We start from the raw sequence: 27189 nt of genomic DNA on the forward strand, positions 1-27189 counted from the left end.
AGGCAGAACAGGATCCACGACCCAGAATTATAAAGACATTATTTAAATTTAAAATAGCACCTGAAATATGGTAATACCCCAAACACGAGTCAGAGGCCAACTGAGAGAAAAACACAGCCAGACACGAGGCAGAAGGAGCTTCGTGCTGTTAATTTCTTCCAACCCATTAGGCCTACATCCTGAAGCAATGCTCATTTCAGACAGTCCTGCTCACCAAGAGCAGCCAAACCACACACTTCACGTTTTTGACAAGTGGATCACTGGCTGTGAGTCTTACTGTCTGTCTGTATCAGGACAAATGTATGCAAGCTCGCCTCCCTTCGCAGCCTCAACGATGCCACTGTCACACTTTCATGCACATACACACAAACACACACACACACACACACATACACACACACACACAAACACACACAAGCACGCACACTCAAACACACACAAGCACGCACACCCCTCTTTCCATTCATGCAAATACACACTTCTCACGCATTTTTTTAAAGGAAACAAAAAAACATTGGATTACAGCAGGACAATGGGCAAAAGCAGGTCACCACGGCAACAAGCTGAGAGGGACTGGAGCAGGGTGTGTGTATGTGCGGGATGGGAGGGGAGTTGATGTCTGAGGTACTGATTTTGGGTAAGGTGGGGGGGCTGTTACAGGAGCAGCTGTTGCATTTGATTAGTTAATACTGAAGAGCCTGAACTCCACTCAAACACACTCCCAAACCCCCCGAAGTGTTGTTAGCTAAAAAGTAACCCAACATTTCATGCACGATAGTTACTTCCATACATTTATGGCCCATCAGATTGGTGTTTTTCCTTTTCATAGCCACTTTTCTTCCTCACTATCTCAACATTCCTCCTTTTCTCTGCCCTTCAACCCTTTCCGAGTTCCCCTCCCTCTCTCTCCATGGGGGGTTGCTTCTTCCCTTTCAGTCCCCCGCCATCTCCCTCTTCTCTTCCCCTCCTCTCGCTGCTTTTTCTCTTCCTCCCTCTCCCCGTCCACTCATCTGTCTCCACAGCATGTGTTTGCCTTTCACCAAATTTCATTCAAAGGAGCTGAGCAGGACAAATGTAGACGGTAAAAACACCAAGATGTGATCGGAAACAGCTAACAAAAGAGATAAACTAACAAACTAACTCATGCTTTAGTTGGCAGAGCAGATCATCAGATCATCAATGACCAGACGGCTTTTTCTTTCTTTTCTTTTAATTCTTTCTTCTTTCAGTCCTGTCTTTCACTTTCAGCGTCTGGCCTTTTTCTCACCACCTTTTCTCTGAAATTAGATCCGTTTTGCACTTTTTGTCACGCATCGACTCAAGTGAAAGGGGGAAACTGAGCAAAACAAAGGGTGTAAAACAATCATTTCTTTATAAATGTGCAGAGAAAAGATGAAATATATGAAAGGGACACAGTCAAAAGATGAGTATAATTTATCAAAGGTCCATTAGATCAGTGATTCCTAACCAGGGGAACTTGCCAGTGGCAATGTGGCAAGACTGTGGAGTAGCACAACTAATTTGATAAAATAGAAATTTGGATTTGATTACAAAATGTGTGTCCACATATTGAGTCAGTTATGACATCTGAACACCACTAGATGCAACTAAATGTGCATGAAAACTACTTAGTAAGCGGGTAGGGAACCAAGAGAAACTGTTAGCTAAAAGTAATGAATAATAGTTAGCTAATAGATCAATGATTGAAATAGCTAAAAGTAATGGTCATATAATGGACATAGTTTGCTTATGGTAATAGATAATTGGTTCAACAGCCAAACAGTTAAAAGGAGAATGGTTGAAGTAATTATCCTAAAAGTAATATATAAAATTGCTAGCTAAAAGTAATGATGTATCCATTAGCTCAAATAGCTAATGGATAAATGATTGAAATAGCTTATGTAAAAAGGAAAATGGTTGAACTATTTAGCTAACAGTAAGATAGCTAATGGATAAATGCTTTAAATAGCTAAAAGTAATGGATAAATAGTTGAAACATTCAGATTCTGCCACTCCAAGTGGAAGTAGTACGAATGCAAACTTAACCAAACTGAACCAAAATGACCAGACAGTGTAGTAATTATTTTATCCACTTTTAATCCAGATTAAAATCAATTCAAATGGCCACATGTGTAACGCAACGGCTGGTGACTGCAAGGGATCACCAGAAGGAAAAAAAAGGTTAGGAGCCACTGCATTAGAGAGTCTGAAAGACAGGAGCTTGTCACAGAGCGTGATGGCTACAAATAGATACCAGATTTGTGTATAGTTCACCTTTCCAAACTGGTCGAAGTATTGCTTCACATCTTCGATGGTGGTATTGACTGACAGCCCTCCGACAAAGATCTTCTTTGTCCTGGTCACCAGCTAGCAAGAGAGAAGAAGAAGAAGGCATCGTTTACCTCTAATCACATTAGGCAGAGGGGAAGATGCCTGTGATAAAGAGACTCTGTGTTTGTTGGTGTTTATCTAATCTCAGAGGTTTCTGAAAGCTCTTCTGAGCATTCAAGCTAATTCAGTTCGGTTTAAGTCTGTTGGTCTGTTACATGTAGAGCTCAAAGGTGTGTGTGCATGTGTGTCTACAGTGCTGTGTGTGAGTATTCATTCATGTGTGAGCCAGGACAGACACAAGCACATGTGTGTGTGCGTGAGATGTTGGCTGCTGATGGTTGGGGTGCTGGGGTGTGGTGGTGTGTGGGGGTGGGGTGGGCTCAGGGTACGGGACCACGATGTCAGGCTGGACATGTGAATTGCCGCTCCTCTTTTGTCACGTGCCTGACTCTAATCCCAGCCAACCAGAGCTGAGTGATTAGGGGTGACACATGACATCATCACTACTCCTTGCCATTAACCTCTTCATGGTGCACTCACCTTAGGCTGGGCCCGGCGGGGAAACGCCACTTTTGGGTCGATCTGCAGGGGAGAGATGAGATAACAGAGTGTTAAAAATTCATAATAGTGGTTTTTACAAATTTTATTGTAATGACACACATAGTTCAAGAAGACTCTGGTGTGAATTTGATTGCAGTTATGATGAGTGATGAACTGTGATGATTGTAGTAGGTCGGCACTAATGTATTACAGATAGTTAGAAGATTCTATTAGAAATGTGCAACAATCATGATTTTAACCCTTGTGTTTTATTGACATTTGTTTTATGTCATCATTGTTTGAGGACTCGCAGAACCCAGTCAGGTATGTCTAAAAAATAATACATGTAAAATTAAGTAAGTAACCAATTAATATATTTTTCTTTCCATCTACTTTCTGTACAAAAGTATTCAAGGGGGGCTTGGCTTACACATTTTACAAAAGGTGGCAAAATGCAGGAATTACACCTAATTACATAGAATTATATGGGTCATGCATTAATGAATATACACATTTCTTTAGCTTCCCAAAAAGTCATTCATGGACAAAGAGATGTACAATATATTATCTACATATGATTGGGGTCACCAATAGACCCATTGAAGCCCGTTTTAAAACTCCAACAACAGAAATCCAATTAGACTTATTTAGGATTTGGCAGCAGTAGTGATGTATAAAAAGAACTGTCAACACCAATCAGACACATAGAGCATATGAAAATCCATTGCACTTAACCATGCTTTAAGTTTGGGATCTCTAATACCCCACACAGTAGAAATGCAGACTTTTGAACACGTCATCATTTCAAAATATAAGAAATTCTTAGATGTCATGAGGTATCAAGCTGATCAAACAATGTAAAATATGTTTTCTGAGCAGTTACAGAGGGCCCTGGATCTCCAGGACCCCAAACAGATATAAAGGTTAAAAAGGGGTTAAACAGAAATCAAAGTGTTTTTCATGTTCCTTCTGAGTCTTGGAGGGACACCATGCTTAAGTTTCTTTAACAGAGACACCAAATCTCTACCTGCTCCGGATATGTTAGTAGCTGATCCTGTGCTTGTGCAAAGTGAATTTCCCTCTGGGCATCAATGAATTATCACACTGTTAACAAACCAGAATTAGTTATTACACTGAGCCTCTAAGTCTGAACCATCTGACGGCCTACAAGTCCAGAAATAGAACGTATGCAAATCTGCGAGTATGTATAGTAGATCCTTGTTTATGCAAGCCCCAAAAAATCCAAACACACCAGCCAAACAAACAGACGTAGGGAACAAAATACACAGTGAGACGTGAATACGTACATTCTCTGAATTGTGTGTTGAGACACAACTAAATGTATTTTAGACAGTTCAGGGCAGTGTGGAATCCAAAATGAGCATTTAATATTCTGAATATATTTCTGATGGATATATATATTTTTTAAATCTCACAAATCCAGACAACCCCCATTTTGGATTAGCGAGATTTGACTGTATCCATATTTCTCCTCAGTGGAATGTCTCAGCAGTGGTCAAGGTTACAGATAAAATTAGAAGCAAATGAGTTTTGAATGAGCTGGCCTTTAATAATGCTAAATATGCAAAGCCTGGCCTGGCATTTTAAATTTGTGTGGAATCTCATGTTATTCTCACTCAAGCCAACGAGAGAGATGATTTTAGGTCACAGGACCTTGTGGTGTATTATGGTCTTAGAGTTCCATCTTTGTTCTAATAATTGGATGTGTGAAGCAAGACCCCTTGTGTCTCACACAGCCGCTGTCAGAGGTATTGAATTGATATTGGCAACTAAAAGGAGCCTATCAAATAGCCAGAAACAAGTACTTATAATATGAACAACACACACAATGCAAGGGAGTGCATTGATTCAATATTCACACAATCCTTTCATCTCTTTCCTGCGATAATTCCCTGCTTCTGATGACAAATCTACAAATATTCTACGAGGGCCTTTTAAGTGCCACAGATTTCCCGCTGCTTCGAGGGCACAATGCTGTGTAACTAAGATGCAGCTGCAGCGTCCTTGGAAAGGATCGCAGAAGGACTTTGCACCTTGAAGAGGGACACAAAAACGAGAAGAGTCACGTCACCTCCAGCTGGTCTGAGCACAAAGACAAAGGTGACAAGGACACGCAAAGCCACCAGTGACTATCGGCAACAGCAGTGCAACAGCAGAGTGCACTCACAAACAGTGGAAACGCAGCATTTCTTACTCGACCTGCCAAATATAACATAATAGATGTGTGGCGTATGTACCATGTGGTTTTCTCCCTTTTAACAGAAATCAAAACGATAGGAGAGCAAAAGATAAAAAGCGCTGTAAATGGCAAGTGCAGAAGCAGCCGTCTCTATCTACTACAGGTCTTTGCAGTACAAGTAGCAGTCCACCTGTACTGTTGAACAACACTGTTTTTAGATTGGGCATTTATTTTATGGCATAAATCCAAAAGACAAGCAACATTAGAGAAAGGAGAAGCTGCAGTGACCTCTGAAGCATAACACAATGACAGAATCACAGTGGAACACTGCTTCACCACGTCATCATTAAATATTGCATTGTGTCACTTTCTCTTGTGTGTATTTTTTATTGTAATAACACTACATAACAACCTAACAACACATCCTAACTTAACAAAGCAGTCCTTGGGTAAATGCAGACAACATGGCTGGTGTTTCCTCATACCTGAAAGCACTGAGGGGTAACAGCCTCTTGTGTTCAGGTCAGCCCACCTGCCTTTAACTGTTTTAACAAGACTAGAGTACAGGAGCTGCCCTGAGGCGATTATATGGCAGATTCACAGACCATGAGCTGACAGTGACAGCGCTGAGAAACCAACTCTCACATTCGACACAAGGCTGCAGTCACATACCAATCACCGCGGTGAACTCAGTAATATATTCGCAACAAAAAACTATGTTTCTACAAACACAAACATCCAACAGCTTTTACACTGATTTACCTGCATGAGGTGATAAAATTTAGTCTCAGTCAATGCACATTTGTAAGATCCATGTCCTCTTCAATTCACGCCGCCATTTTTACATTAGGAGCAGGTGTATCAGTATATGTATATTATTACAGATTTGATATATATTGTGATATTTTTTGTTGAAACTCGTTTGAAAAACTGTTTATGGATAAAATAACTGGACGTTAATTATTTGGCTTATCTAGCAAATTAAATAACTGACAAATACATAGATACGCCAACACACTGATACAACAATCTCATTGATACAACATCAGAAAATCAGAGATATTAAAGACACAGATAACATAGTACAAACAATATAAAATCTCTAAATTTAACTGGTATATAGCATAAAATTGCCCACCCATACTACACATGTTGACAAAGCACCAATATTTCATAGCTTTTAAATGATCAGAAGCTCTTAAAAAAAACAGCCTTAAAATATAGAAGGTTACCAACTAGACTAGGTTAGGCCTAATGAAATATCTGTAGTAGTGCTACTACAGCTACAGTCATGCCATGCGGTTAAAAAAAATCATTCCACTTCAGCGAAGTAACAGAACATATCTAACGTAGTTTCTACATCTGGCTGTACCCAGAGGAAGGCTATAATAAATGAAAACTAAAGCATCTATCAGACTGGCAGATTAGCCTCGAGGAAGACAGATAGGCCACAAAGCAAAAAGTGAAATGACTTAGCCAGGTCACTGTTTGCAACACTCAGAAATAGCTCTTCAGAGAGGCTTGACATTTGAGAAGTGGCTCTGCAATGTAACAGCCTTAATCAGACTGGTGAAAATGTAACTACTCATGAATAATGGTAAAGCCTTTCTAAGAAGACAAAAAGTTGTTCTTCCCAGACTGACACAGAAGAGTTATGACTGAGTGTTCACGAAATGGTCTGACTAACATCCTGCTTCATGACATCCAACCTCCGCTCAGTCTAAGCAGCATAGTGACGGCAGAGCCTACAATATGATTTTAGTGGTTTAGCTTTTAAGGCTAGACTAATCTACGACCAATAGTCACCTCACGTGGCCCAGCACGTCCACCAGTGTTACAAACTGGAAAAAAAAAACAATAAAAAAATGGTGTCAAAACAATAGATAGATAGGTAGATAGAGAGAGAGAGAGAGAGAGAGAGAGCAAGAGAGAGAGAGAGAGGAGGTGGAAGAGAAAAAGTGCGGGGAGAAAGAGAAGGCATTCATTTGGAAAACAGAGTCAGCCCATGAGAAAGTGGGCCTGTCCAGTGTAGCGGTGCAGCGGGGCCGTCCCAGCAGGCAGCCCCTCTGATTCCATTAATTAACAGGACAAAGAGTACAAAACAGATGGGCCCGTAGAGGAACTGGGGCTCCCGTGCTACCCCCACAGGCACACACACACATACACACACACACACTCACAAGCACCCACACAATGTAGCATAAACATAAACACCAACACATGTATACAAAGTGACACATATATGTAATTATGTGGGCAAATATGCGGAAATATACACATATATCCACCTCTTCCAAACCAGTGGCAACACACGTATAGCCATAATGTGTCAAATCACATACAAACATTCAATCTCTGACACACTGGCCAACCTGCCAAGACATTCTTGCAACAAAATGGCACCCACGTTGATAAAAAAAAAAAGGCACCACAGGCTGCCCCATTATGGCAATATAATCAATATAAAGCTAAACAAAAAGCTATAAACAGAAGAAGAGACAAAAGGAGTTGGCATGTCATTGCATGCACACACAGCGAGAGAGAGACTTGGTTTGGGCTCAGGCCAGCAGGGTCAATCTGCACAGCTGAACAATGGCACAGTAATTAGTTAACGAAGCCCACTAATGAGGACCCCCCCAACCCAACCCCATCGCTACCCCTGTAACCCTGCTAGAGCGGCTATCCAGGGTGGGCGTGTGCGGTGGTTGTGGTTGTGGTGCTGGTGCGGGTGCTGGTGTGGTGTGAGTTTGTGCACATGTAGCATGGCGAGAACGCCCTAGATCCACCTCCAGAGCTAGTCCAGGCTTTATCCCCAGGTCTGAGGCCGCGCATGGACCTCGGAAGCCCAATCCAGTTTGTTTCCTTCAATCCGATTAGTTGCTTTTCAGATCCATACTAATTACAGCACAGGAGCTGGGCCTCCCTCCCTCTCCTCTCTCCTGCTCTCTCTCTCTCTTCTCCTCCACCTTCTCCATCCCCCTGTCCAGTTTTGTCCACGTCAGCATTAACAACTAATCTCCAGTCAGGAGCGAGGAGCTACTGCTAGCATCTAAGCTCTCCACTAACCAGGTGTTAGACCAGGAGAGACTGAGACAGTAGAGACATTGGCAGACTGTGGTGCCAATGGTCCACAGAGGCTGCTGCTAGCATATGTTGCTACAGTGCACGGCTATAGATGAAAGCAGCTATATTAGCACCACAGTGATGACTACGACAGTGCGTTCACAGACGGGTGTGCCAAAAGCAGTAATTACCACCTACTGTGACACAGAGGAGCATCCCTGTTTACTCCGTGTAAAAAATGTTTTAAAAAATAATAATAATAATCTGTGTATTCCTTATTTTTGCCAGCCCCTTCTATTAATATGTTTTCCTTTTAAGTAATGTTAATTCAGTATTACACTTATTGTTATGTGGGGGACACTGCCCTTTAAAAAAATAATGCATCATCACTAAATGAATAAATCATAAGTACTGTCTACTGCACTGTGAAAATGACTAAAGAAATATGTTTATTAATCATAAAAACAAAAAAGTGCACAATTATCCATCACTTCACACAAACACACAACAAATAGTAGCACGCCACAATCTAAACTCATCCTGCACTAATCCCCGTGAATGAGAAGTAGAAACATTTCAGAGAATATCTGGTCTCAGCTTTTCCTCTTCCCGTAACTGGTCCCAGTAAAGTATTACTCGGAGAAAACAAATACCAGTTGTGCCCTTCTTCTCTGTCCAGAGAAATACAGCAGCACACCACTGCCCTAAGGCCACACTCTGCCCTAACAGGAAATCTAACCTCCGACCAAAACAACAACCTCAACGGAGCTCACTCCAAAAACAAAAGACGACCTCTCATCGTTTGTTGAATTTATATTTTTAGGCACACAGGTATTAACGGTAATAATAATGCTAAATCAGCATTTAGCCTCTGGCTTTAGTTTTCTAAGGGTGGATAAGACAATTGTTGATGTAACAGGACTGTAAATGTTTAATACCACTTGTAACCAGTGAAATGGACCTTGCACCAGCTAATGTAGTTTACTTCTCACCCTGTTCATCCTAACACAGCACCCTGTTGCTCTGTTACATCCTTTTCAAACACCTTCCTCGCCTCTCACCTTCCTGCTTCAGGCCTTGCAGCGTCTTTTCTCAAAAACCTTAAGCTCAGCATAAAAAGAAAAAAAAAAAATCAGAGCATCGAATATTCTTCCTCATTCCAGGGAGGGACGTCTTTCTCAAATCTCATGCTGATCAAACAATACTGTGGAGGGAGGGAGGGTCCAGGTGTGAGGCAGACACAAAGTGCATTGAAAATATGGAAATAAATAAATACAGAAAATAATCAAAAACACAGGTGTTGGAAATGTTACAGAGAGGTTGACACTGGTCCCATAAAGCCAGGCAAGTTATTAAAAATATTCACTCCAACTCCACAGAGTCTGACCCACAGTTGACTCGCAGCTGCAGTGTGTTTTACCAAAAAATTAACTCTTGAAAGGCTTTATTCAAGATCTTTTTCCAACAAAAGTGGAAACCGAAACCGTGTGACCTGATACAGTGGTTGGAGCTAGGAATTAGCTGTTTTGCTGCTGTACAACATTCGGTCATTTTACATCAATTATATTTTATGTAGCGTCATAGAATTAGGCTTTCAGCGATAAAAAAAAAACACAGCCTGAAGTCATTATTGCGTTTAACTATGTAGCTCTTGCAAATCTCAGATTTGCAAACACATGAAAAAAAAAAAAAATCCACGCTCTTATTCCCAAAATGGAACGACAAAATGGCAACCATACCCCTGCTTAAAACGCCTGTTTGGATAAGTGGTACCATGGCGTGCTTCCCCCACACAATGCGACCACAACAACCTGAGCAACCAAAGCTGCATTCGGGTCGTTAACATTATTATTGTTTAGCCTTATGCTGTATTTTGGTTTATAATAGGGCAACGCCTAACCCCACCAGTGGCCTGCCAAGCTGAGCCTCCAAAAACCTCTGCCTCCAAACCATCACACACACACACATGGTCTGATTCTCAAGGACTCCAGCAGTACCTAGTTTTAAGAGGTAATATAACTCACTAAGTAGCAATTTATAGTTGCACAGAATGACTTCCAAGATCACTGAAAACAGTGACAGATCACAAGCAGCAACACTCGTTTTCTAATAAATATTACAGCAACTATGTAGAAAGATCCATTTAATTCAACACAGCTTTAAACCGTCACACTCACAAACACACAGATATTATCTTAGTGTCACACACACACACACAAACAAGTATAAAGGTCTGTCATGACATTATCTGTGTGTGTCAGAGTCCTGCTACCTAACCAAGCCCAGTGTCTTAAGTTAATGCAAAATAGCAGAGAAGTTGTTATGGAGACATAAATCCCATCAGGCTGTGCAGTTACAGCACTGTCTCCTGTGGCTGGCGTCACCCCCGGCAACAGGCTTGCTCCAACAGCTAACCAACTCTACCTTTCTCCACCCCAGGGCCCTGCTGCCTTTCTGTGCCACCGATTTTCACTCTCAAATAATCCTATTGTGTGTGTGTGCGAGTGTGTGTACAAGTGGTTAGGACAGGCCACAAGCTGACGAAGACACACCCAGTCCCCATTCCTACAACAAATCTACATGACCAAGACGACAGCATTCACACTTTCATAGATATTTAAATTCAGCCGTCAGCAGCTCTGACTTTCACCAAACTACAAAACACAGGGATTCACACGTGTTTTCGTGTCAACATGCTGTAGGTACATCATGTAGCTCACCACAAGGATATTGTGTGCTCTGACCTCTGTTTGGTAATTGATTTGTCCCATGTAAACACATTTGAATTGTCATGTGTCAGTAGTGTCGGAGGGGAAATCACAGAGAAACTCCAGATCACAGTAGTTGTTCCAACACATCCTCCACAAACCTCAGCCTCTACATCGATATTTAAATCCAACTAAAACTTCCCCTGACATCAGTTTAGGAACCACTGCCACAACTGTTTCCTTTCCTCAAACTTTTTTTTTCCTCTCAGAGTTGCCACTACCAAAACTGGTGCTGTTATTTTCTGTGGAAAAAAAAAAGAAGAAGAAGAAGAAGAAAAAACTTGTGAGCTCTCTGTATAAACCCTGTGAGGGTTTTGCAGGGGCTCCTACCCCATTCAGGTCCCCCAGGTAACCATGGCAATGAAGACCAAGAAAGAACGCTTTCATGTTGGCGCCCTGAACCGGGATTTGGAGGGGGAAATGAGCAGAGAGAAGAAGGAGGAGGAGGGGGCTGCTCCAAAACGCACTCCTCAACTTTACAAGCCATACGGTGGGGAGGTAAAATGCACTGAGGGGGGAAAAAACATGCTACACAGAAACCAGATTGGAAAAGTTACCCACGAGAACTTAGTGGCACCATCCATGTTTTCAAAGGGAGAACTCACCGTTTTGGAATCCAGCTCGTGTCTGTTTTGCGCCAAAACCTTTTCCACACCAGCTTGCTCTGCGTATGTTACAAACCCGAAGCCCCTGTATGAGAAAAACAACAATTCAAGTCCAAACATCAGAATGCAAACTACGGCAGCTTAAACAGCCTCATGGAAGAGCATGGAGATGCATGGGGCATCCAGTGATAGGACGGCGGAGCGCACACGCCTCCTTCTTACCTCGACCGCTTGGTAACGGGATCCCGCATCACCATACACTCCTTCACCTCGCCAAATTTACAGAAGTACTCCTTCAAGCCCTCTGCAAAGGAAGCAAAGGAGGGGGAATACGGTTAAATGGACGCAGGGATGAGAGACGTGTCCTGTACAGGCCCTGGTGAGGTGATGTGCTGGCAGTGGCTGGAGAGAGACAATGGGGTCGGGCGGACCACGTTGTGTTTGTGTCCCTCCAGCCCTCAGTGGTTGTACACGAGCTATCTGGCCATTCAGCATAACAGCCCATTAGGCCCCGCAAACAAAGCTACACTTGGTGACGATTGCTGTTTTGCCACAGCAGCAGCAGCAGCAGCGGCGGCGGCGGCGGCAGCAGCAGCAGCAGTGGGATAATAACACGGGCCATCGCAACAAGAATAAACTGTATTCATGCATCAGCCTGCGCTCATGGGTCTTAAAATAAATGAATGGATGCAGCGGAGTGCAACAATAAGGAAAACAACACACGAGCGGTTGCACCGATATGAGCTGAACTTCTGCTTAAACACCGAATAATCGATCACTTCTACTACAAATGCCCTTCTCTGATATTAACGCTGTAATGAGTGCACAGGAAAAGGCAGACAAGTCGCTGTGTGTGCACGCATTTCCAGTGTTAATCTCCATGCGTCTCGGCGAATCTAAATCCTAAGAGCTGATCCTTATTGAATAGAAGGCTTTGATTTAACTATTTACAGTGTTTCTCCTTAACTTCAGGAAGCCTGGCGGGTAATGCGGGAGCTATAATTAAGCCAGATGTATGTAGAGGAGAAGAGGCGTAAACAGGAGGCTTTCATTGAGACTTATTAAAGTAGCGTGCGGGACAGCTCACCTTGTGTTGTCTGCCAACTCAGACCCCCGATGAACATTTTGCTGAATGAGAGAAATAGAAGCTGTAAGTCACACAGAATAACACGCGTCTTTCAAGCACAACACAGGCACATTCAATTGGGGAGGGGGGAGAAACTGGAGGAATTATGTGTAATATCGCATCAATAAAGTAAGAAGAAAGCATCGGCCATGTTGCGAAGTCACCAATCGGCCAGTCGGGCCGTTATAATCCCCTAGAGGAGGGGAAAAAAGGAGAGGATTTTCCAGATGATGGAGGAGAAGTTGCAATGTGGCCTTCTGGAGGAAAACCGAGATAAATAAACAATCAAGAGGGGGAAAAACAGGCGGAAAGCAGCGGTGCGTCTGTGTCTCCTCCGCTGAGTGGATCCATCCCACACACACACATATATATATATACACACACACACACACACACACACACAGCGTGCTTGTCTTTTGTCTCGGCGCGGCTCCGCTCCCGCACTGAACTCAACTAAAGTCCAAGGTGAACTCAAACCGGGCCGAGAGGCGAGCAAAAGGCAGGCGGGCGGGCTGAGGCTGTTACCAGGGGTCGTGGGGGGAGTTGTCCGTGCCGGAGGACAGGCTGCTCTGGCTCCCTTCCGTGTCCATTCTGCTCTCCGCTGGTATATTCCCGCACTGTGAGGCGAGGAGAGGCAGTGAAGCTCCACTGCTGCTGCTGCTGCTGCTCCAGACTCAGGGGCGGGCAGCCGAGGGAGGGAGGGAGGGAGGGAGGGAGAGCGGGGGGGGGGGGCAGCAGAGATGGGGGTGGGGTGGTTAAAAGGAGGAGGGGTGAGCGACGAAACACACACACATGCATACACGCTCGGAGAGAGACTCCGCCTCTACCTCGTTTTCCCGTAGCCTACCCCAGCCTCGGACCTCCCTCCCTCCCTCCAGCACGTTGCCTGCCTTTATTCATGCTGCCACTGGCGCTCTCTCTGTAGTGTTTCCCCGCCGTTCATGTCATTGGTTGATCACAACAGCATGGCCCATTAATGCGCTTTGAATGGCTTGGGATCTACAGTAGCTTTTCTCTCTACATTACCAAAGCATCACGACGGAAAATGGATCAAGAAATAAATGCAATGAGCAAAATTAGAAGACTTAAATAACATACAGCGCCAACATTCACTGTAGGTGTATGTGCAAATCATGTTTTTAATTGTTGACGAATGTCCTGTCCCTTATTAGTGATTGCTCTACATCATTTCCGAGCAGGATTTCAGGTGTTACTAACGGAAAATTATGTCTTCCGGTAGAGCCAGAATAGGCCTCAGGTTAGGCCTCAGGTGAAATGAGGCATCTGTAACCAGGATACTTGCTCCCAACCCATTAAGCCACACATAAATTCAGCTAGTTGGCAGTGGAGTCACTTCTGTAGTTTCAGATTGCATAGAGGTCAGTGAGAGCCTGCTTTCTGACAGGATGTGATCTTATATGATGTTATATAGGTAATGTAATTTGATCTGACATGATTTAATGTGATGTGATGTGATGTTATATGATGTAATGTGATGTCATGTCATCTTATATGATGTGATCTTATATGATGTAATGTAACATGATGTCATGTTATATGATGTAATGTGATATCATCTCATTTTATATGATGTAGGCCTAATGTGATATGGAGTTATCTTATAGTCTATTGTATAATATTATGTGATCTTACATGATGTAATGTGATGTCATGTTATATGATGTAATGTGATGTCATGTCATCTTGTATGATGTAGGCCTAATGTGATATGGTGTTATCTTATATGGTATAATATTATTTGATTTTATATGATGTAATGTGATGTCATGTCATCTTATATGATGTAATGTGATGTCATAACATCTTATATGATGTAGGCGTAATGTGATATTGTGTTATCTTATATGATTTAATATTATGTCATCTTATATGATGTAATGTGATGTCATATCGTCTTATATGATGTAGGCCTAATGTGATATGGTGTTATCTTATATGATGTACCGTGATGTGATCTTATGATGTTATGATGTAATGTGATGTAATTTGATTTTATGTGGATGGATGTAATGTGATGTTATTCTAATAAGATGTTATGCAGTTTAATATGGTATGTATCTTACATGATGCAATGTGAAGTAATATGCTGTGATCCTATATGATATGATGTCATGGTATGTGATAGTATGTGTATTCATTACCTTCACTCAGTCCAACCCTCACTATAATCCACAACATATATTAAAAATCATCTTTGACCTGAATTTCTTTTTAGTCACCTCCTGGACTCATTTTCAACAGCAGCAGCATTGTAAACACACTATTTGAGGTCATCTTCATCCATCAATCATTCTTGCCTGGTCCAGCCCTCACACAACCCTCAGCCCACCTGTTCCTGCTGCCCAGCTCTCATCCTAATCCATCACATTCAAAACAGCTGTGATCACCACTCGACATCTTTCATCCTGTTCTTACCCAATGACAGTTCAACCCTCATCTAAACCTGATCTTACCCACTTCCCCTCTCTGGCCACCCACGTGACAGGCCATCCTAACCAGCTAAGTGGTAGATTAGCAGCATTACCTCTAAGTCAGCCTCTCTGCCAGACAAGGCAAGCCTGGTCAGCTGAGTGATTTTGTCATGTACCTCAGCTGCCCTGGCAAATGTTAAGTTGAGTGCTCACAAAATTAGGTGAAATGCACTGGCTTAACTCACAAGATTGTGACCTTGATTTACAGAAAAACCAAAAGCTTGCAGCATACGTACAGTATAGTGTGTGTGATCTAGGTATTACATGAGTAATAGGTATTACACATGTAATACCTAAATCACACTCTCATTCCTTACAGGGACAAAAAGAAAATCCCCATGATGTAAGTCATTCAATTTTAAGGTGAAGACGTGTTTTAAGGTTAGGCATGTAGTAGTCGTGGTTGTGCACAGGTGTGTGTGTGTGTGTGTGTGTGTGTGTGTGTGTGTGTGTGTGTGTGTGTAACAAGTTACAAGTGAAACTAAACCAGAGACAGAAATGAGCCCGCCCAAAAAAATCTCATTCATTCTGCACCTGACTAAAAGTTTTTTGGTAGTGATGAGTTAACATTCCCAGTACCACATGATGATCTGTGCATGTGCTGAGTCTGAGATGGGCCGCAGGGTGTTTGTGTGCGTGCGTGTGTGCGTGCGTGTGTGTGTGTGTGTGTGTGTGTGTGTGTGTGTGTGTGCGTGTGTGTGTGTGTGTGTGTGTGTGAGGGGAGGCAGATCAGGGGGAGGGTGTGACTGTGGCCTGGTGGACCATAGCGAGAGAACAGTATGTAGGACAGGGCCTTGCACTAGCTAACCTATCCTGGCTGGAGCCATGGTTGGGCGTGCTGAATTTCTGCATGCATGATCAATGGCACTGAATAAAAAAGAGAGGAGAAAGACAGAGGCATGGGGGAGGGGGAGGAACAAGTTGGAATGATGTGAAAGGATATGGGTAGAATAGAGCTTTACTTCTGATTATAATACTAAAGCAAGTCAATTTTGTGAGTGATTACCAATCTCAATACAACAGATTCAAGATGGAACCTTAAGAGAAAGATACACTTTGTGTTTGAGAAACTTTAGCTGACTTGTTTTATGGGCTTTAGCAACTGTTTTGGCAGATTTTAAAATCTGGTAAAGTATGTGTGAAAGCACAGTTTACAAAATGTTATGTATACAGCATGTGTGGGTGGGTCTGTGTATTCAGTATGGTCACATTGCCCTTTTTGTCTCTGCTTTTGCTCTATCGTATCTCTCTAACTCTGTCTTGTTCTCACTTCTGCCACCTTATAACACTGTGATAGTTTGTCCAGTCCAGGTCTTCACGGCTTTTGTTTCCTTGACCATAGCTGACCCAGAGTGGGAACCCATTGTCTGTGAGCAACCTCTGACCTGTTAGGGCCTGGGACCTGCTCTCTCCCACCCTCGAGGCAGTTTGAAAGAGAGCTGGGAAGGGGACTTGAGAGAAAAGAGTTAGAGAGGCAGCCTCTGACTTTTCAGGCTCTGTCAGCTGTATGCCTCAGTAGCAGCAGTTTTTAGAGCCAGAATCCATCATTTGCATGTGATGCAAAATGTAAGCAAGCAACAAGTGCTTCAAGTAAGACCTCATTGAATTAAATGCAGTTAATGGATAATGAAAAAGGATAAAATGAAATGTTTGTTGATGGATAAAAGACGAAAAAAAAAGTCTTTTAAAGCGGAAGCCAGGAAGCCATGTTTAAGCGCTCCATTTGCTGTGGGTGTTTTTTCCACCTGGCAGGTGGCGAGCCAAAGAAATCATTACATGAGAGAGGACAAGGGAGGAAACAGGCACACCTGTGGTTGCGCCAGGAGCCCCACCTCCGTTCTCCGATCACAATCCCTCCATCCCCCAGGGGAAGGTGTGGCAAAGGGAGAGAGACAAAGGGAGGAGAGAAAGGGAGAGGAAGGAAGAGATTGTGGGGGAGATTTACAGGCCTCTTCAACAGTTGACTGAAGGTTGAGTTAACCTTTTATTAATCGTACGCACACAAAACAAAGTGGACTGACGGTGTTGGAAGGCTCTGAGAGGCTTCTAAAGGCGGTTGTGGGCTTCCTGCGAGCACAAACAGACCACAACCTATTTACCCAGATAACACAGGACAGTGTGAGTGTAAGAAGCAGAGGAGATCTACACTGTAACACCTCACAGACGGTTGGGCGGACGAACATAAGGACACACACACAACACAGAAGCTGCACAAAGGCTTCTGGTTACATATCAGCAGAGACCTAACACTTAAAGACAGATTGTCAATACTGTGCTTGCCACCATGTAAATTAGTATGGCAATCACAGTTTGTTACTGTCTATCCATCACTGCTGTACTGAGTGCATTATTAACTCCCCTATAACTAATTATGTGTTATCTCTTGTCACATCTACAAAGCTTTGCTTGGCATGACATTAAATTACAGCATCCATTCAGTCCAAAATGAGATGTTCATTCAAAAGTGACACATACTTAATACTTAAAAAAAGCTTTGATGTACTCTTTTTTTTTTACATCTAAATGGATGCATATTTATATTTACGTACACCAACCCTTTATGCTCATAACTTAACGTCTGCCCTGACTTCTTCAAGGGCAAGATGATGTCGCAAAGCAATTTCTGGAAATGACATCAGGACACATACAGATAGAGTCACGATCCATCTTTGAGACCATCGTCGTGCCGACCTAAAAGAACGGACTGTGCAGTGACTCATCATCTCTTTGTCTGAAGACGAGCTGTGGGTAATGTTAAGTTTTATCACATGATGGATTTCACACCATGGCCTCGGTGCAGGACGACAGAAAGAACGGGGGTACAAAAAGGGAAAGAAAGAAAGGGAGAATGAGGATGAGAAAGACAGAGGAGAGGATGAGGAAGTGTGTGAGAGAGTGGATGGATGGTGTTTTTTGGGGGGGGGGGCTGTTGAAAGGAAATCCATACCTCCTCTCTTTAAACTACCTTACACACACACACACACACACACACGAACAAGTGGAGTTGCAGTGCGTCCCTGTATCTCTTTTAATCCTTTTTCCACTCCCCCCCTCCATTTCTTTTCACAGGACCTATCAACGCCATTCCTAGCTGCTATTTATAGGAGACCACTGTCCCCCTGTCCCCCTGCCTGAGTGTAGATCTGTGTGAGTGTGTGTGTGTGTGCGTATGTGTCAGGGGGAACCTCAATAAACCGATGCTTCTCACTCCTAATCTCAATGTGGTGTGATTCACTGAACAGGATATATGGGAAAGCCAGTTACAAAGATAGGTGTGTGTGTGTAGGGGGAGGGGTGAATGAGGTTGATTTATCCCACCTGTCCAGTTGTTTCCGGTGCGACTGACTGCTGAAATGTATTCCACGAAGGCCTGGGAACGCACAAATCATCCCTGGAAAGTTGGAAAGTGTGTGTGTGTGTGTGTGTGTGTGTGTGTGTGTGTGTGTGTGTGTGTGTGTGTGTGTTTAGTGCTTTGGATGTGTCTGTGCATGTGCATGCTCATTGTAGACACTAAAACTGGATATATTGAGATTCCTATTAGACCAACACGTGGTTCAGCACAGTACAGCCGCTTTACTTGCGTGCTGCAGTGTGCAGGGCCTACAGCTGATAGAAGGCTGTGGTTATTGATTTATGAACACACAGTTAAATTGCACTCTGCTTTGTGGTCTAATCAGCATCCGACACATTAGGTCTCCACATCATTTTTTGAATGCATTTTAAAAGGAAAGTTCTCTCTTGGGGTAAAGGCCTCAACTCATAGATGCAATTCTCTACAGGCTGTTTAAAGCTCTCAGTGATAAATTGTGACATTAGTTTGTCTTAGCTTTGTTGCTAAATGTTTATGCTTTCAAAGAGAAAAGTAGTAAAATACAGCTTTAAACCAAAGGTAGTACAATAAAACTATATTATGTGTCTATAAAGTTCCTAATGTAACAATTAAAGCTGCACAAATTAATATTTTTTATAAACAACTGATCAAATTACTTTGCAGTTCTCCTCAGTTCTATGGAGCGTGTTAGCATATTTAAGCTCATGGTTTTGGTTTTACGACCCACAGCTTGCAACTGTTGTCAGTGAAAAAGCTTTGATAAAATAACTTTATGCTGCCTGCACAGTACCGAATAGGCACTGTTATCGACTAGCTAGTGATTTAGCAGCTAAAGGGCCAGATATTGGAGCTGGTGGAGAGCAAAATAAAGGGAAAAGGAGAGTGAACAGGTGACATTTGCCTGGTGGACACAAATCTGAATCCAAATGAATGTGAATGCTATTTCATATCTGCTGTATGTATAAATAGTAAGATGACCAAATATCTGAAATGAAAACCAGTTAGTCGGTCAATATATAATTAAAATATCCAATGTTTTTACCTATGAAATAAAAAAAGGGGGACAGTCATGTATTTTTACCACGGTAACTGTTGTATTGTAACAAACTATTGTGAAGACCGACTGATAAAATGAAGGACTCCCTCCCTTTGAAGCAGTCATGAAATTAGTTTGAAGTATGTTTGTTTTTGTTAGTTTACTGCCTAGTTATGAACTGAAATGAGTGAGCCAGCTAACCTTTTCTCTGCCTAGAGACAACAACTACAACAAAAAAAGAAAAATCTGATTGGATAACTCTATTTTGATTTAAGCTTCACTCCTGAAGCTGCTATAGCTAGCAGCCTACCCCTTCCGTTGGCAAAAACAAGCGCAATGCTAGATGTCTGTTTTTAATTACAAACGTTAAAAACGGGGACATTTCCGGGAAAAGCTCCAACCAGTGACAGGCCACCAATAACGGGAACTGTTCCTGTAAAACTGGGGCATCTGCTCACCCTAGTAAATAGGCAACTGTTTGCTAACATGCCAACAGGTTTGCTTACACATTATGACAGATAATGAGGTGATAATATGACAATGTTGTGTTTACATCTTAATTCTGCCACCCCCATGAAAAAGAAATGCAAAACTTGTTTACATGGCCTCACTGCCACAGCTGCTAAAACAAAGATCCAGATTATATTTTTAAGATTAAGATTATTGAAGACCCCACCAAACCACTAGCAGTCTTGTAAATGACTAATTGTGTCACAGCCCCAATATGAGGAAACCATTAAATACAGTATACACACACAGTTAAATAAACACTGTAATAAATTAAATGTTTTATTAGGATACAAAGAAAGAGGAGGGTGGAAGATGACAAATCATACATCATACAACTGAATTGATCAGAAAGGGTTTAGTTGAAAAAAAGGTGTCATACAAAAAACCGTAAAAGAAACTGACTGAGGAGGTGTGTGGACAGGATGAATGACAAGCAAAAGGTTTATGTATTCTTATATTTTTGTGTGAAATTCATGTTTCTGTGTATGTGTGTTCAGCTGTGCCACAACAGAGTGAAGGGAGGAGAGAGCAGAGGGGGTCCATTGTGGGTCTTTGTGTGCCTCAGATTGTCCTCTTCTCTGGGAAAGTGGAAACTCAACACTTCTCTCCAGAGGTCTGGTTACCAGGTGAGAGAGGAGGAAAGAAAAGGGAAAAACAGAGCGGGAGAGCGAACGAGGGAGAGCTGCAAAGGTGTGGAGAGAGAAACAGAAAAGGAGAGGCAAGAGAGAATAGACCATGAGAGTTTGGGCATGAGAGCTGGAAAGAGAGCTGGAAACTGAGAGAGGCTGAGCGAGATCAAGAGATGAACACAGAGATAGGAGGAAACAGCCACAGAAAGAATAAACAGAGAGAAGCTCAGATTTTGGTTTAAATCCCACAAGACTCCAAAAATGGATAATCGGAGTGAAACAATCCTGAACAAATTTCAAAATGTATTGCGTGCTATGTTAACTCATCACATGTGGCCTGTAGATAAAGTAATGGTGTGGAATTAAAATATTATTAGTGCTGTGTCCCCTCTACACTGAAATCATAGCCATAGATGAATAAAGGGATTAGATCATGATCTCATCCGAAGTAATTCAACTTGTTATAAGCAAATATCAGATATGAATGTCAACATGTCCCAGCTTAATAATAAAAAACACTGCTGTGATCTTTTCCACATCCAAACATGAATCTAAACTGAAACCAGTGGCACTCTTTTGTAACTTAGTTATAATATAACTCCTCCTAGTGGACACTTTTGGGACTTTTTGACCAAAATGAACTCTCTTCAACTTTTCACATCCTCTGAAATGAAACAAGCGTCACACATCTTGTATCTAAAAATGTACATTTATTCACTTTTGTCACTTTTTACAAACTACATATATAATATATATATAATATATATATATATATATATTATATATATAGTATTTTTTTTTTTTTTACAAACACAACCTTTAACCCTGAACACCAAAGTTTACAAAGTACAAAGAGGAGGTACACTATCTAGATAGAAGAAATACCACTCAATTATTCCAACATAATCTAACTTGATTTTGATGTTTCAAGATGTGCATGACAAAAGGAATGATTTAAAAATACAGGTGGTTTAACTAAGATGGGGGTTAAGAATATTTGAGGTGACTTTCAAATAAGGAAGCCCAACCTCTTCCTTGGACCGAGTATACTTATTTTTCATTTTTATCACACTGAATGCCAAATAATTTATGAAACTCTTTCCCTTTTTTGGTTTATATCATCATATGCAAATCATATCTGCCCCTCTCTGAAACGATGAGCATTTTCTACTTGAAACTTCCTTTTTTACTGTTGTTTATTACTCAAGGCTTATTTGGTCGCAGTCAAAAGTTCCAATTACATCAGTTTCCGTGTTATCAACCAGAGAAAAATGTAAAACGAAAATAAAAGAGTAATATCTCAGAGACCTCTGATCAATGTACAGTACTATTTCTGATGTGTTTATGTGCGTATGAAAGTGAAAGAGGAGAGGGAGGTGGGGAGAGGATCACAGGAGTGACCATGTGTGTTTGACAGGAGTGTTTTTGTGGATGGCTTCTCTCTTTCTCCCCCGATATTGTCTGGAGTGGATTGTGGAGGCGGCAGCTCTGAGAACAGCTGCTTCTGACAAACACTGCGTAAACACTATGTGTGTCACTTGGGGATTGAGTGTGTGTGTGCAAATGTGTGCCTGTGCTTTGAGTGGGTGGTAGGACACTTTTAAAATTGCTAAGAGGAGACTAACCATCTATCTAATAACCATTTGGTCTGTTTGAGACAAACATCACATGGCCACTAGAATGATGAGTCCTCTTTGGTTTTAAAGCAATCTGTCCATAATTAAAAACAGATAAATTAACCCGTTTGAACCTCTATCTAACAGCAGCTTCCTGTTTAGATGTCAGAGTACAGAGTGATATTGACCTACTGCAATATCAAATAAATCCCCTGAAAATGTCAGCAATGAATGGCAATTCATCTTTACAAACACAATAGGTAACTCAACCGTGTCTGTAGCTGTGAGTGAATCAACTGTATGTATGTTTAGCCATGTCGATGCATGTGTGTATATGTATAGCTATAAATGTGAGTACATGTGTGTGCATGCACATGTTTGTGCTTGTGTTTGCATGCTAGCAGGCAGTTACTCCCTGTCACTGTCCTCCATTATAAGCATAGTCTGCCTTGTTGTGCATGACCAGTCTGTTCTCGACGAAGTAGAAGCTGTCTGACCGGGTCTCATAAGGACGCTCCACCATCTGACGGACTGCAAAACAGACAACATATGCAAGTCAGTAATTAATAATAAACTTTATTTGTATAGCACTTTTCATACAAGAAATGTAGCACAAAATTCTTTCCAACAAAGAAATGACATGCACCAAGTGCTTCACATGAAAAGACATAAAATGAGCATAAAAACATGTTAAAAGCATTGATCTAAAATGAAAAACATTAAAAACATTAATGCAAAATGTGCAAACATTAATGCACTGCTCAGCAGCAAAGCAAATTTCAAAGCTAGTTAAAGGCTAAAATGAAGAAATAAGTTTTGATCTTTCTTTTAAAAAATACTTATTGAGCTGGTAACTGACAAAGGCTGCATCCCTAATTTTCCTACGGCTCAATATTTTCCTCATTACAACAAAAGCTTTTTTTTTTGTGTCCACGCATTTAGAATCGATGAATCTATGAAAGCTACACAACACCTGAAATGAATGGGTCAGTATTATTGATTAAGCACTTGAAATATGCACATTGAACGCATCGAAAGAGTTAGTGGTGACTGTAATCATTCCTCTTCTCCATACTGGCCATGATGCGATTCACACTATGCAACTACACTGCAAAAGATTTGCAGAGGGTAGTCTGAGTTAGCCAAATTAACTTGGTAGCCTTTAAAGTTTCAGGCTTTTTATTACAAATTTCCCTCTTTGTGCTTTGTGTGCCACAGCAGAGGAGTACTTTCTGACTGTCACATGTCGCACCAATAATAAAAGTACTCCAACTGCCAGGATGATAATACCTTCATGATTTGGATAACTTTGACTCCAGGGCTTTTTTCAGGGATTTTTTTTGGTTCTTTGAAGCTGGTTTAAAATTAATCTAAACTTATTGTCAGTGAAACAAGACTTTAAGCCCAAACCTGCTAACGTGCAGGCTTATTGACACGTAGCTGGATAATGACAAAGATGTTTTACATCCACTGAATTTCAGATACAAATGGCTCGCTTTCTTAAGTACATAATCAAAGAATTTTGATATAATGATAATTTTTAGATGAGAACATGAAGGTTATTGACAAATCATTAAGATATGCTGATGTAATCACCACAATTAAATTACATAAACTCGTACATATACATGTTTGTACACAAAAAAACCTAATTGTGAGCGATATTGTGAGCAACAGTGAGTATTGAAAGACAAATAAAGCCAGAACATACAGCATTTAATTTGAAATTAACATGGAAATTTGTCATTTGAACACTGCCAAAGCCGCTGAAAAACGTCACTCATAGTCTAACCAGATTCGCTGGTAATATCTGAAGTTTAACAGCGTTGAAAGTGTGGAAACAGTTGAAGCACCATGTAGAAGAAATGGCACCATTAACACTGCAGGAACACACATAAAATGAGACTTCTGTCCAAGAATCTATTACCCCAGTGCATGCTGGAAGGATTCCCAACACACCTACCTCATAGACCTGCAACTGCATGATCAGCACTCAGACAATCATAAAAATGCTGATAAATGAGACTGCTGACTCTCATTAATATGCATGTTTACACAGCAAGGGGCTCAAAAATCAGTAAGATCTTCTACTTTACAGAGAGAACCAGTGGTTAAGTGTCATGTATTGTTCATGAGTTATTGTTTCATAAGAATATATCTGCCCACAGACAGACACACAGATATCACTGGGATGACATAAGGTCCCATAAAGCTTAAACCATAAATGAGGATCAAGAAAATGCATACATTCACAATACAGGAATTATTATTTTGGATAGACCTATCTGACACACAGCTTAAACACAGAGTATAATAGGTTGAAGGGATTTGTGAATGTCATGTGTGTAGCACAAGCTACTAAAGATTTTATTGCTACTGTGAGATGCATAACCCAACAGTATCTGAAGATTCACCACAAAACGATTTGCTCACCACTGAAACGATTGTTAAAATGTAACCTAATGTTTACTATTGTGCTCCACTGTGACACATGAAAAGGGAGAAAAAGATCCCCTTTATGGAAATATCAATTAGTATTAACTGCTGATCTGTTCTTCTGGAATTTCCATAATACACAAATTACAGATAAAAAAAAAAACAAAAACATCTGGCATCTCCTAGATATCTAGATCTCTTCAACTTGACAATGTAGCACATAGCATACAATATACTTCGATATTGTCATATTATATCATTTTCAGAATAAGCAAATTCAAGGAAATTTCAAGTTTTACTTGTAAGAGTCATGGAAAACGGGACTCACCCAGGCTCTCAGACAGCTGAGGGAACTCGTAGATGTGCTCACAGGTGTTACGGCTGTTTGGGATACAGAAGCCAAAGTCAAAGTCAAAGCTCTTCAGCAGGTGATCACGGAAGTAGTGCCTCTCAATCATGCGGAAGTTGTTTAAAGGCCGGTTTCCAACGGTGAATTCCACCCTGATTGAGTTACAGGGAGAGAAGGGAGACATTATAACAGCAAGCCTGCTCTTGTGTAATTATCATGTTATTACAGTCAGTGCACAAGTAAAATATGTGTGTGAGTGTGCGTAGCTGATAAAAAACAAGGCTGCAATTGTCTTCTTTGTTTGTTTATGGAACAGGTAAGTGTGTTTTTCATTGCTGTGTGTTGGTGATGTGTGAGTCACTCACGTAGCTCCCACGGTCCTCAGTCGGAGGAAGGCTGGGGTGAACTGGTAACGTACAAATCGGCCTGCGCTGGCATCTGCCTCTCTGTTCTCCTCATCATCCTCTAGAGCCACAACAAACCAACAAACCAGCCAAACTATTTCTGATCAAAATAACCAGCAATGAATGTTTCTGGACCTGGTAAAAATGTTATTCATTTCAGGCTAATAACAAGAACAAGCAGGAAGTAAGCAAGCCATTGGGTCAATACAGTCATTTTACAGTCAACAAGATGCATGAGCATTACAGAACGAACACTAAAATAACACAATACATAGAGTGGGCTAATATACAGTACCTGTATGTGGGGGTTTAGCAATCTCAAATAGGACAGTGCTGGTCTCCAGGTCTCTGATCTTAAAGCGCACAAAGTCAATGTTATAAATATTGTCCTCTGGTTTACAGAGATACCCTGCAACAACGACAGGCAGAGGACAGAGGTTATAAACATTGAAATGCTTTTCAAGCCAACGTAGTTAATATGTATCCTGTTAAAACACAAACAGGCTGCTCTGACATGCACAAAGGTTATATGCAAAACACTGTGCTTGACTTTGCTGACACTTGTTGACATAGTTTTGCTTGTACATCCAGCACACACAACTCTGCAACCATAAAATAACACAAAGCTTTTAATGATCTCTGTGGGGCTACTGTGAGTTATACAGGAAAACAGAAAACATGAAGCCAACGAGAATATATTGCAATAATGAAGAATAATGGAAAATATTGGAAACGACAGAGAAATTAAAAACACTGATCATGTCTGCATAATTTAACAATTACATTTAACAGCGGCTCTCATAGGGAGGAAATTGAGCATTGAATGTAATTCCCTTTTATTTCCTTTCTTATTTCATGTGATGCCTCAACAGCTGTAAATGTGGGCTACCAACCTGATGAGAATCTACAGTGCTATAAACAGTATATTTTTATTTCATTAAGACCATGCAGAGGGTCTTCTTGGCCAATCCTGACTGTGATGCCATAGCAGTGATCTGTGAGGTCATTTGTATCTGACAATTTTGAAGAGTTTGAAGTTATAATATCTTAGTTCAATTAAAGTGACACAACAGAGAAAATTTAGTATCACAAACGTCCCCATCATTAAATCCCAGTGTCCACTGAGCTGCTTCAACATAGAAACAAATGTTTTTTCTATGAGTTAAAGATTAATGACCTCCTATTTGTTTGTGGTGTAAGGTATGTATTATCTTGCATAAATATAACAGATGTAATATAATACCATATTAGCCTTCTCTCCATTTTTAAATGACAGGCACGTATGCCAGTGCAACTCTCGTGTTATGTCATGTGTAAATTCAATGCATTCTGTAGCTTGTAGCCTTGTAGAGACTCGGTCACAGATATGTTCAGGCAGCACATTAAGCATCGGTGGGTCCACGTTAACCGACACACAAGCGGTAACAGAGAGACTCAAACCTCGCGTTGCCACCCGCAGTCCCAACACATCCTCCGGCGTGATGTGTCCACTCTGTTTCCGCAGGTCTTCCTCCGTGACGGGCCTACTGTCCACCTGGCTCCTCCGGGACTTGAGCCTCTTTAGAACCCCTCCACCAGGCTTGCGGTCCCGCGGAGGAGCCGCAGTGCTGTGCCCGCCGCTGGAGACGTTTTCAGCAACAGGCGCGTCGCTGCGGGCTTTGGCTCCGCTCATCTTTGACTCTCCTCGGCTCCTCTCTGCTCGAAGGAGTAACTGCTGTCTCCCCCTCTGATAAAAGCTAGAAGAAGAAGATGG

General features: G+C 41.5%; 2 protein-coding genes across 3 annotated transcripts in view; both read right to left on the bottom strand.

The window, feature by feature from the left end:
* Positions 1-13307, bottom strand: part of LOC111221920 (RNA-binding protein Musashi homolog 1-like) — a 23275-nt gene extending 9968 nt beyond the window's left edge. Inside the window, exons 1-6 of the mRNA XM_022745514.1 lie at positions 13159-13307; positions 12595-12635; positions 11730-11811; positions 11508-11592; positions 2872-2913; positions 2275-2367 (exon numbers count right to left, since the gene is read on the bottom strand). Coding sequence (XP_022601235.1) covers positions 2275-2367; positions 2872-2913; positions 11508-11592; positions 11730-11811; positions 12595-12635; positions 13159-13223 — 408 coding nt within the window. The 5' untranslated portion in view covers positions 13224-13307. The remainder of the gene's footprint in view (positions 1-2274; positions 2368-2871; positions 2914-11507; positions 11593-11729; positions 11812-12594; positions 12636-13158) is intronic.
* An 8122-nt stretch (positions 13308-21429) lies between these two features.
* Positions 21430-27189, bottom strand: LOC111221721 (protein unc-119 homolog B-like). Of its 2 annotated transcripts, none has more exons than XM_022745240.1 (5): positions 26877-27189; positions 25732-25845; positions 25398-25497; positions 25012-25184; positions 21430-22778 (listed from the first exon to the last, which is right to left on the bottom strand). In XM_022745240.1, the coding sequence occupies exons 1-5, from the start codon at positions 27106-27108 to the stop codon at positions 22666-22668; spliced, it is 732 nt and encodes a 243-aa protein (XP_022600961.1). In that variant the 5' UTR covers positions 27109-27189; the 3' UTR covers positions 21430-22665. The 2 variants fall into 2 exon arrangements, with proteins under 2 accessions (XP_022600961.1, XP_022600962.1); XM_022745241.1 differs by having other exon boundaries at positions 25732-25789; positions 26877-26983.

The sequence above is a fragment of the Seriola dumerili genome, unplaced genomic scaffold (genome assembly GCF_002260705.1).
Source record: "Seriola dumerili isolate Sdu_G_001 unplaced genomic scaffold, Sdu_1.0 BDQW01000088.1, whole genome shotgun sequence".
Classification (NCBI taxonomy): domain Eukaryota; kingdom Metazoa; phylum Chordata; class Actinopteri; order Carangiformes; family Carangidae; genus Seriola; species Seriola dumerili.

Excerpts from the sequence above, each read along its gene's own strand:
- LOC111221721 (XM_022745240.1), bottom strand. The coding sequence starts at position 27,108 with ATGAGCGGAGCCAAAGCCCGCAGCGACGCGCCTGTTGCTGAAAACGTC. Across the intron at positions 25,846-26,876 it reads ACTGCGGGTGGCAACGCGAG|GGTATCTCTGTAAACCAGAG; the intron begins GTTTGAGTCTCT and ends TCGTTGTTGCAG. Across the intron at positions 22,779-25,011 it reads TCAGCTGTCTGAGAGCCTGG|TCCGTCAGATGGTGGAGCGT; the intron begins GTGAGTCCCGTT and ends TCTGTTTTGCAG.